General features: G+C 43.1%; 1 protein-coding gene across 2 annotated transcripts in view; it reads left to right on the top strand.

The window, feature by feature from the left end:
• UBE3C (ubiquitin protein ligase E3C) overlaps positions 1 to 12,297 on the top strand; it is a 121,600-nt gene that overhangs the window by 99,631 nt on the left and 9,672 nt on the right. For both annotated transcript variants that reach the window (XM_047097399.1, XM_047097400.1), the window contains 3 exons: positions 2,791 to 2,979; positions 3,087 to 3,153; positions 10,550 to 10,680. In XM_047097399.1, the coding sequence (XP_046953355.1) occupies positions 2,791 to 2,979; positions 3,087 to 3,153; positions 10,550 to 10,680 (387 nt within the window). The remainder of the gene's footprint in view (positions 1 to 2,790; positions 2,980 to 3,086; positions 3,154 to 10,549; positions 10,681 to 12,297) is intronic.

The following is a 12,297-nucleotide window of genomic DNA, read 5'->3' on the forward strand; positions in this document are numbered from 1 at the left end:
GAGCCACCCAGGTGCCCCTCTTCCATTTTATAGACCTGAAGTTTCAACCTGCAAAATTCAGATTTTTTTTTAAAGAGGGGTTTTTTTTTATCGGCATAAGGAAACCTCGAACATACAGATGTCAATGCTGCTGGCTACTCTTGTCTCCCCGCACCTGGTGGCATGATTTAAAAACGAAATAAAAGTGCTGGGGCAGTCAGTTTTATGATGACCTGTCCACGGCCTTTGCTAATGGGAGTATTTCCCATTTTTCCTTCTGAAATAGATGGTAATACTGAAATGTCGCATTTGTAAGAGTTCCATTAAAGCACCACTGATAATATTGGAATCTATTAAAAGCAAAAGTGTGAAGTTAAGATGTTCCAATTACTCATAGAAATTCCCACTGGATAAAGAGATTATAGATGATAGTGCATAAGAATAATTATACTAAAGAGTCAAATGAGAAAAATTTAGAAAGTCACTGGTAAAGCAGCTAATTTGGGGGTATCTTATGGATTCCCACGGAGATGGATATAAAAACATGGTCCTTCATCCAGGTTTCCGTTTATAAAATACTGCGAGTTAAAGATTTGTAATATGCAGCTACTTCATTACATCGGCAGGTTATGTTAATTAATCTTCCCTTTTCAAATAATAGTGTTCCTCCCCAATCTGTTTCCTTGGGTATAATCAGTCCGGCTGTTTGTTAGCCTGCTGGAAAACGAACGTGAGACTTCAGCCTGCTAACCTGTACCCAGAGCTCTCCCGAGCGGGCGCTCGGGGCTTAACGTGGACCCGGCATGGGCATCTGTAACGTTGGGAGAGCGTGAACCTGAGTCCCAGGACCCTGTTGAAGCCCTGGCTTTGCAGCTGTGCTGTGGCCTTGGGCAAGTCCTAGAGGCCCGTCCTCATTTTCAGAGGGTGTGTCCGCTGCGCTGAGGATAAAATGAGCCGTTCTGGTGAGTGGGTGAGTGAGTGAGTGAGTGAGGCCCTGTCCGCTCCGGTGAGTGAGGGAGGGAGGTGGGGGGGGGGGGAGGAGGGAAGCCCGTGTGCCCAGCCACGCCGTGAACGCAGACATCCCGAAGCGGGGAGATAGCTCTGGCTGTAAGAGCTGCTCTGGTTCCAGATTGAAAGCTTTAAATATGCCCTCAGACCTGAGATCCTAGGGCAGGCCGGACACGGTGTGAAACGTGGGAAGTTGTGTGGGTGTAGCCCAGAGAGTCACTGGAAAGGTCATGGCCGTCCCATCAGGCAGGGCTGCTGGGGCTTTGGGAGTCCTTCAACTGATGGTTTCGTGGGTCCTTTGTCTTCGAGTCACTCAGTACACCCTCGCTTATTACTACTGTTGTCAGTCCTCTTAAAGGAACGGGTGGGATTTTGAAATGAAAACAGAGCAGCGAGCTCCTGGGGCCCGGGTCACAGATGGCCTGCCAGCGGACGGCGAGCACGGGAGGCGTCGTGGCCTGTCCCCGGCTGGAGATGTGCAGGAGACGTGCGTGTGGAGCGCGGAGAACGGGAATCAGTGAGAAGGGGGGCGTTGCCTAGAACGTGCCATATGGGAAAAGCAAACCCAATGAGGTGGTCGTGGGGCCGTCAGGCACGGGACGAGTTTATCATCTTCAGCAGATTTTTAAATGGCCTTTGTGCCAAGTGGTGAGACACCGGGTGACGTGCCACCGTCCTCGATCCACATGGAACGTGACGGGCCCCAGGAGAAGCACAGGCTGTGGAGGAACGTGAGGAGGAGGTGCCGTGTCTGCCCCGGAGGGGGGGGGGGGCCGCCTCCGTGGTGGCTCTGGAATGTTTTCGTTCACTTACGGTGGATTCGCTGCTTCCCCGTCATCCGGATGCACCTGAGAATGCATTTCTCCCGTTTAAGTGCTAGGAAACGAGGAACTTAGAAGGCGCGTTCGGGCCTGTGTGTTCGTGATCGTCTGTGGTGTTCTGTCGTCCCCTCTGGTGTGTGAGACGCTATTGAAAATACCACCACTGTGCCAACGGCGAGAGCGGTTCGAGGGCCCAGCGGACTCGCGGGTGTCCGTTACGGTGGGCGGGCGAGCCGGCGCCCGGCCTCTGCCCCTGCCTGGCGCGTCCGCGAGTGACCGTGTGCCGGACCTGCAGGTTTGGTGACGTGCTCGCGTGACGGTAACCACTCGTTCTTGGGAATTCAGTTCAGATACGCGGGAACGCGCTCGTCTGTTACCTCTGATGTTGCCACCGTCCTCTGAGTCACATTTAAAATACTTCAGGGGTGCCCGGCTGGCTCAGTCGGTGGAGCGTGTAACGCTCGATCTTGGGGTTATAGGTTCGAGCCCCATGTTGGGTGTAGAGATTATTTAAAAATAAAATCTTTTTAAAAAAAATAGGGTACTCCATAGTACCAACATGATGGAAATACAAAGAGAAGAACGTGCTGTTTGTACAAATATGAGCAATTATTCTACCGCAACCTTCATTCCTTAAGCTGTGTTTTCTCCAGATTGAATCGCTTTTGATTTAAGTTCATTTTTTGGTTCATACCTTTGCCCTTTGTGACTCCTAATTCTTGAGAACGAAGTTGCCACGATTACATTGTCGCGTCATTCCTTAGTGCTTTGGAGAAAGCGTTGGTGGCTGCTGATCTGAAACGGTGAGATGCCGGGCTTCGGAGAGTCCCACGAGAGCGGCGTCTGCGCTGACGCAGACTGGGGCGCTCCAGGCGCCCGGCTTTTATTCTCGCGACGCAGCAGCACCGGCAAGCGTCTTTGAAGAAATTGTTTCACTCTAGTCATACTTGGGATTTTCAGACCCCGATTTTAACGTTCACAGGTAGTCGAACTGAAGTTTGGTGGAAAAGACATCCCTGTCACCAGCGCCAACAGGATCGCGTATATCCACCTGGTGGCGGACTACAGACTGAACCGCCAGATCCGCCCCCACTGCCTGGCCTTCCGGCAGGGCCTGGCCAACGTGCTGAACCTGGAGTGGCTGCGAATGTTCGACCAGCAGGAGATTCAGGTACTTCTGGCTGCCGCCCGGAGCCACACTCGTCTCGTGACGCGAGAAAGCGCTTTTGAAATCGTCTCAAATTTTACAAATGGGCCTTTTTGCTTTTTCTTTGGCAGGTATTAATTTCTGGTGCACAAGTTCCCATAAGTCTTGAGGACCTAAAATCCTTTACAAACTATTCAGGTATGTTGTCAGTACTAGTTATTTGTTCCTGAAAACGTCACAGATGATGTTTCTAAATTAATTTTTTTTTTTAATATTTGTTTATTTTTGAGAGAGAGAGAGCATGAGCGGGGGAGAGAGAGAGAGACAGAGCATGAGCGGGGAGGGCAGAGAGAGAGAGGGAGACACGGTATCCGAAGCAGGCTCCGGGCCCTGAGCTATCAGCACAGAGCCCGATGTGGGGCTTGAACCCACAGACCACGAGATGATGACCAGAGCCAAAGTGGGACACTTCACCTGAGCCTCCCAGGTGCCCCTATTTACTTTTTTATTAAATTAAAGTTTCTGCTCTTCAAGAAAATGAAAAACCAAACGGAACATATACAAATGGCCAATGAGCACATAGAAAGATGCGCAGAAACATTAGTTGTCAGAGAAATAACAAAACCATAATGAGATTGTTCAAAGATCGAATTGGTGTATCTTTTGGGTATTTGTAAGTTTTTTAAAATTAACCTCGTGTATTTAAGAACAGTGAAGAGAAAAAAACCATCCTTAAAACAATCATTGTTATTTTGGCGAGTTTTTCTTAATCGTAGCGTATAATTCTAGTTTATAGTGATACGTCATTTATAGTATACATTCTGTTTGTTTAGCACCAGAAATAAAAAAGATATTTCCAAGCTGTTATTCTTCTTGCAATTAATTTTTGATATTAGCTAGATATGTAGTGATTTATTTTTTTTTCTTTTAATTTTTTTTTTAATTTATATCCAAATTAGCATATAGTGCAACAGTGCTTTCAGGACTAGATTCCTTAATGCCCCTTCCCCATTTAGCCCATCCCCCCTCCAGTAACCCTCTGTTTGTTCTCCATTTGAAGAATCTCTTATGTTTTGCCCCCTCCCTGTTTTTATATTATCTTTGTTTCCCTTCCCTTATGTTCATCTGTTTTGTCCTTTAGAGTTCTCATATGAGTGAAGTCATATGATTTTTGTCTTTCTCTAATTTCGTTCAGTATAATACCCTCCAGTTCCATCCACGTAGTTGCAAATGGCAAGATTTCATTCTTTTTGATTGCCAAGTAATACTCCATTGTATGTACATACCACATCTTCTTTATCCATTCATCCATCGGTGGACATTTGGGCTCTTTCCATACTTTGGCTATTGTCGATAGTGCTGCTATAAACATGGGCATGCATGTGTCCCTTCAAAACACCACACCTGTATCCGTGGATAAATGCCTAGTAGTACAATTGCTGGGTCATAGGGTAGTTCTATTTTTAGTTTTTTGAGAAACCTCCATACTGTTTTCCAGAGTGGCTGCACGAGCTTGCATTCCCACCAACAATGCAAAAGAGATCCTCTTTCTCTGCATCCTCGCCAACATCTGTTGTTGCCTCAGTTGTTAATGTTAGCCATTCTGACAGGTGTAAGGTGGTATCTCATTGTGGTTTTGATTTGTATTTCCCTGATGATGAGGATGTTGAGCATTTTCTCATGTGTCGGTTGGCCATCTGGATGTCGTCTTTGGAGAAGTGTCTGTTCATGTCTTCTCATTTCTTCACTGGATTATTTGTTTTTGGGGTGTTGAGTTTGATAAGTTCTTTGTAGATTTTGGATACTAACCCTTTATCTGATATGTCATTTACAAATATCTTCTCCCATTCTGTCGGTTGCCTTTTAGTTTTGCTGATTGTTTCCTTCGCCGTGCAGAAGCTTTTATTTTGATGAGGTCCCAGTAGTTCATTTTTGGATATATGTGATTCATTTAACCTCCCACTGTAATAAACAACTATGTGCATATTTCTGTGTTTTTAATGAGAGAAACCCAGAAGTTACATTGCTTATTGAAGGGTATAAAGATTTGGGGGGATGGAATTCGAACGCATAGGGTACACAGGGGAAATGTGACAAGTTAGGAAGTGGCACACATTTTTTAGTTTGGTTGAGGATGATTCTACCCTTCCAGTCTTTTTTCTCACCTATGGAAAACTCTCCAAATCTTAAATACATATTGTAAAAAACCTACAGTTGTGAGCCATTGATTCTTATCTTTATTACGTGAATGGAATTTATTTTATTGATTTGTTTGTTGAGTTTTAAGTAGGCTTCACACCCAACGTGGGTGTAGAGATTACTTAATATGTATCTATAATATTAAAAAATATTTTATGTACCTTAGGAAATTTAAAACATAGCCTTAAATAAACCCGGTGATGAAACAGTTCACTCCATGTGACGTCACATCTTTAAAGATGAAATTGAGTAAGATGTGAGCAAAAACACGCAGTGGTTGTGAGATGATTAGTCATTTCTGCTTGTTTTAAAATTTTATTTCCCTTTCTTTATTATCTATTATGTCCTACATCATTTACTTTCTACAGCCAAGAAAATTTTAAAGTCACTTCAGTTTCGGGGTGCCTGGCTGGCTCAGTGAGTGGAGCTTGCCGCTCCTGATCTCAGGGTCGTGAGTTCAAGCCCCACGTTGGGCTTGGAGCTTATTTAACAAAATGAAAAATAAGGGGTGCCTGGGTGGCTCAGTCAGTTGAGCATCCGACTTCGGTTCAGGTCATGATCTTACGGTTCATGGGTTCAAGCCCCGTGTCAGGCTCTGTGCTGACAGCTCAGAGCCTGGAGCCTGTTTTAGATTCTGTGTCTCCCTCTCTCTGTGCCCCTCCCCTGCTTGCACCTTGTCTCTCTCAAAAATAATAAATTAACATTAAAAAAATTTGTAATAAGAATAAATAAATTAAAAGTCATTTCATTTTCACAAAATAACAGTCATTTACAATTAATGAAATTACAGGCAATTTTTTTCATTGTACTTCTCTTTTTTCTAAATATTATGAAATGAATATTTCTTTCATAACAGTATTTAAGCCTTAAAAACATCCTGTACGTGAGTTCCAGCTACAGCTGAGTAAGGAGAGGCTTTCTCTCCTCAAAGATCAGTATTAGCGTGATGTCAAAAGCAAACAAAAATAACCCAAGGAAAGGAAATTATAGATTAATATCCCTCAGGGACATAGATGCAAAATCCTCCAAATATTAGCAAGCTGAATCCGGCCGCTGAGTAGTTTCTATCCCATGAATGCGAGGTTAATTTAACATGTGACAGTGTATTAATGGGACATGTGGTATTGCTGGCACGGGAACGGAACCGGCCCGGCCGTGTCAGCAGGTGCAGAAGGAAGGAGAGAAAAGCAAGTTATTGTCTTCAGCATCTAAGCATCTCCTGCCCAATGAGGACTAAAAACTCGTAGGAAACTAGGAACCGGGGGGGAGCTTTCCCAGCCCGATTCAGGATGCGCACGGCGCCCGCACACGGTGGTGAGGGTCTACATGCTTTCTGCCCGCGGCCGAGGCACATGACTGGGCTTCCTAGCTCGTGCAGTAAGGCGGAGGGAGGGAAGTTTCAGCTTGGAAAGGAGCAGTGAAAGAAGTAAGACTTTTTTCACAAATAGCATGACGAAAAAAACCCAACTAGAACTAAGAAACAGTTTCAGCAGGTGGCAGCACAGATCAGTACACACAAACCAATTTTGTGTTTATGTGCAGACCCAGAATGGAATTAAACAGTTCCATTCCTAGTGACATCACAAAGAATAAAATACAAAATTAGCAAAGCAAGTGTACGTGCAAGACCTGTATGCCGAAAACTGTAAAAACACTGCTGAGAGAAATTGAAGACCAAATGGGGTGGGGGAGATGGTCCATTTTCATGGTCAGAGGACTCTGTGTGTCAGGATGTAGTTCTCTTCAAATTAATCCACAAATTCAGCGCAACCCCTACCAAAATCCCAGCAGTCTTTTTTATAGAAATTGACAGGCTGATTTTAAATTCATTTGGAAATGTAAAGGTCCTAACATAGCCACAATAATTTTGTACGAGAACAAAGTTATAGGACTTATACTCTGATTTAAAACGTACTCTAAAGCCACAGTAATCAAAGCATTGTAGTATTGGCACAAGGATAGGCCTGTTGATCAATGGAACATAATCAGGAGTTCAGAAACAAATCCTCATATTTACGGTCAGTTGACAATTCACTTGATGATACAATAGCCCTGGGACAACATCCACGTGGGAAAAAATGAGCTTAGACCTTTACCTCACACCACCGTATGTAAAAATTAGCTCAACAGGATCAGAGGCCAATAGGTAAAAACCAAAACTATAAAACTTCAAAAAGAACATAAAGCAGAAAATCTGCATGACTTTTGGATTAGACAGAGTTTTTGATTGTACACCAAGAGCATGATCCAGGAAAAAGAAATTGATAGAAAATTGGACTTCCTCAACATTAAAGCTTTTGTGCTTCAAAAATTACCATTAAGAAAATGAAAGATAAGCCACAGATTGGGAGAAAATATTTTCAAATAATACATGTAACAGTGGACTGTGTCTACTGTAGATATATAAAGAACACTTACAGCTCAGTAAGACAAACAATCGAATTTAAAAACATGGCCAAAAAAACCCCCAGGTTTGGGGGTTTATATATATCTGAAGATACATATAAATGGCCCGTAAGCAAATAAGCACATGAACAGATGTTTAACACTAGTAATCATTAGGGAAATAGAAATCAAATCCTTGAGATATTACTACACACCCACTAGAAAGACTGTCATCAAAAAGAGACAGTACCAAGTGTTAGGGAGTACATGGAGAAATTGGAACCCTCTTCACTGATAGAAATGTAAAATAGTAGAGCCTCTCTGAAAAAGTTTACAGTGATTTAAAAAGTTAAATGCAGAACACCTGGAATTTTACAAAAGAATGAGGCTATACTCCTACCTCATACTGTACATAAAAACGAACCCAAAATGATCAACAACCTTGATGTAGGAGCTAAAACCATAAAGGTCCTAGGAGAACACCGGTAAGTCTTCATGACCTTAGATTTGGCATTGGATTCTTAGATATGATACCAAAAGCATGAGCAACAACAACTATATATATTATATATATATATATATGATGTATATATATTATATATATATATAAATTGGACTTTATCAAAATCACAAACTTTGTACATCAAAAGACATTATCAAGAAAATTAAAAAACCAACCTTACAGAAGGAGAGAAAATATGCAGAAGAAATATATATGTGTGTCCAGAATATATAAAGAACTCTTCTACTCAGCAACAAAAAGACAAAGCAATTCAAAAATGGGCAAAGGACTTGAATCGACATTTCTCCAAAGAAGATATGCAAACAATCAGTAATCTCAGAAAGGTGTTTAATATCACTAATCACTAGGGAAATGCAAATCAGAACAATATTGAAATACCCTTCACATCCATCAAGAGGACTATTATTAAGCACATACAAACACACGTGCACGCATACAGAAAACAAGTGTTGGCAAGGATATGGAGAAGTTGGAACCCTTGTTCGTTGCTGGCGGGAATGTAAAAAAAGCCACTATGGAGAATGGTTTGGTGGCACCCCAGATAGCTAAACCTAGAATTACCATATGACCCAGCAATTCTACTCTTAAGTACAGACCCAGAGGAACTGCAAGCAGGGACTGAAGCCTGTTTGCACATACATGTTCATACAGCATTATTCACGGTAGCCAAAAGGCAAAACAACCAAATGCCCATCTACAGATGAATCGGTAAACACATCCATACAGCGGGGTATTAGGAAGTCTTAAAAAGGAGCGAAGTTTGAAAAGTTATAGTAGGGATGAATCTTGAAAACACGATGCTAAGTGAAATAAGCCAGACACAAAAGGGGCATCTGTTGTATGATTCAGCTTCAATGAAATACCTAGAATAGGCAAATTCCTGGGCTCTGAAAGTAGGTTGGAGGTCACTGGGGCTGGGGGAGGGGAATGGGGACTTGCTGCCCAGTAGAGTTTCTGTTTGGGGTGATGACATTTTGGTTGGACTTAGGTGCTTGCACAACGTTATGTATGTAATTAATGTCACTGAGTTGTACACTTAAAAAATGTTTGTTTAAATGGTGAAATTTATGTCAGGTATTTTGCCACAGTCTACCCAGACCTCTCTGTCCTCCAAGTGCCATTTTCCTAAGCTTTCCTCCGAGGTAGGTCTGACGGGATAATGGAAACGGAGCATGGTTGGTGCTCCCGTGTAGATGAGCCATCGCTAAGAGCACACCTACAGAGACAGGGCGGACGGTGGCTGTCTGTAGTGGGGCATGGGATTCCTTTGAGGAAATGGGAATGTTCCAGAAGTAGATGGTGGACATGGTTGTAAAACTAAATTTGTGGACACGTTTACATAGATGAATATGTATATATTTATGTAAATATGTACATGTACATTTATGTAAATATGTACATGTACATTTATGTAAATATGTACGTGTACATGTATATAAATATATGGATGTATCTCTTTACAATTAATTTCTGTTGCTGGAAATTTGAACTCTAATGTTTATGTAAAGGCACATAATACCTAAGGTCACTTTGTCCACACTATCAAGTCATAAGTTTAAAAAAATGAAATCAATGCAACCTCTTCTTTGCCAAGAAATTGTCTTGGGTTGTTTTGCATTACCCTGTCTGCACTGGAAGCTTGTACCTTTAATGATCTTAGCTATTCCAGTAAATAGGTTTTAAAATATTATCATATTCATTTTGGTGCCAATTAATGCACTTAAGATATTTTATCGATGTTATTTCTGTAGTATATTAACAATGAGGGAACAATATATAGCAATTATTTCAGTTTTAGGAAGCACTTAGCTAGATTAAAAGCTGTAAGTAGCAGATAGTACACTTAAGAATAGTGGTCTAATCGTGGGCTGGGGTGGGTTGGTAGCCATGGTCTGTGCCTTCTTGTCACAAGGGCGGGTGATAAAATGAATTTAGACCCTTAAGATCATGTCGGCCAAGTAACTATCTCTATTAGAAATAAAAACCCCAGAGTGTGCTGTTTTCAGGTCTGTGACTCTTGGGTAAATTCTTTGTTAGTTAGGGTCTGCTGCTCAGGGGAGGTGGGTTTTCAACCCGCAGAGGAGTCAGAACCCAGGCCTTTGCAGCCAGGGCCCATCCCGGGGGGGGGGCGGGGTGTTTCCCATTCTGGCCTTTGGTATTTGGGCCTTCTGGAGGTTTCTGTCCCCTCATGTACTCGTCCATCATCTCCCAGGAGCAGAATGAACGGGGTCTCCAGGGGCGCCTGCTCCTGGCTGGCTCAGGCGTGAGTCAGGGTTGTGAGTTCAAGCCCCCTGTCAGGCATGGAACATACGTGGAGGAAAAGAAGGGTGTCTCTAGAGCTGGCTTCCAGCCACAAGCCGGCGCCCATCACTGTAGCGGGAGGACGAAGGTGGATCACTCTTAGCAGTCTTGCTCTGCTGTTTCTGCGAGAATCCTCCTTTTGCAATTACCTTGTTTTTAGTAAAACATTTATTCGCGTTGTCCTAGGAGGCTATTCTGCTGACCATCCTGTGATCAAAGTCTTTTGGAGAGTTGTGGAAGGATTCACGGATGAAGAGAAGCGCAAACTGCTCAAGTTTGTAACCAGCTGCTCCCGACCCCCTCTCTTGGGGTTTAAGGTAAGGGCTTCTGTGCCATGTGCTTTGAGCTCCAACTTGTAACCAACGAGCACGGCCAGCAGGCCCCATCTGTCCTTTGTTTTCCGGGCAGCGTAGTGCTTTTATAACCCCAGATTCCGGGGTGTTGTTACGTTAGTAGGTGTTTCAGCCAGATCAACTAAGGATTGGCCGTTACTGTATATGAAGGTGCTGGGCCCAGGGTTGACCTGTTGATGTGGTGGGTGTGATCATGATGGCCCGTGGACAGGCCCTGCAGGCTGGTGGGCTCACTGGAATATGAATGACCAGTGTCCTACATCTGTGATGCATCGTAAGCTGGTTTTCCTACTGAAGGAAACACGAGCTAAAAATGTTGATGTAGTATATTTGGGAAGAATAAGGTATGAGTAACAGTGCACTTGACCTTTGAATAACACAGGGTTGGGGGGCACTGACGCCCCCCATGCAATAGAAAACCCACGTATAATTTCTGACTCTTCAAAAACTTAACTACTAAATAGGCTGCTGTTGACGAGAAGCCTTACCAATAACAAATGGCCAATTAACACGTGTCTCATATATATTATACATTGTACACTTACTATATAGTACGCCAGAGAAAAGAAAATTTAAAATCGTAAGAGAAGATAAGGTACCTTTGTAGTACTGACCTGTATTTATTGAAAACAATCTGCATAGAAGTGGATTCATGCAGTTCAGACCAGTATCGTTCATGGGTCAGTGGTATATTTCTCCCTGGTTGTCCACTGTTACTTATCATTTCTGACAATTAATGATTGCCTCATATAATTCACTGTAATATTAGTGATTAAAATTGGTTAAGGGACAGTTAGTATGTTTCCCTTATTCATTGTAAGTTAAAGCAGCATCAGTGGTCTAAGACACACAATGGTGTGTGTGTGTGTGTGCGTGCGCGTGTGTGTGTGTGCAGTACAGAAGGGTATCAATCAGATGAGCTCATGCTGTGAGACATCGGGCAGGCTTGCACCTTCCAATAACCTATGTTATTCTTTTCTTTAAATGTCTACTTTGAAATTATTTCAAAAGTGTAGAAAAGTGAGACCTTCTGGTATGTAAATTGCACTTCAGTCAAGCTGTTTTTAAAAAATCAACATCATTAGGGGCGCCTGGCTGGCTCAGTCTAGAGCATGTGACTCTTGATCTCGGGGTTGTGAGTTCAAGCCCCGTGTTGGGTATAGAGCTGACTTAAAAATAAAAAAATCTGTGGGGCTCCTGGATGGCTCAGTCAGTTAAGCGTCCAGCTCTTGATTGTGGCTCAGGTCGTGATCTCATGGTTTGTGAGTTCGAGCCCCACATTGGGCTCTGCGCTGACAGTGCAGACCCTGCTTGGGATTCTCTCTCTCTCCCTCTGTCTCTGCCCCTCCCCTGCTCACGTGCTGTCTCTCTCAAAATAAATGAACTTTTTTTTTTTAACTTAAAAATAAAAAATCTTTAAGAACACTTGACATCAGTAGCTTCATACAGCATCTGCATCGTGCGGTCAGAGCTGGAGCCAGCAAGTGGAGGAACGGGAGAGGGGCGGGCATGAGCACAGTGGTCTTACTGTCCACAGGACCTGAGTCGTTGACACTTCAGTTTGGAAGCGGTGATGAGTTA

Source organism: Lynx rufus, unplaced genomic scaffold (assembly GCF_022079265.1).
Source record: "Lynx rufus isolate CCGP_SWC_20201006 ecotype Redwood Valley unplaced genomic scaffold, mLynRuf1.p SCAF_4, whole genome shotgun sequence".
Lineage (NCBI taxonomy): Eukaryota > Metazoa > Chordata > Mammalia > Carnivora > Felidae > Lynx > Lynx rufus.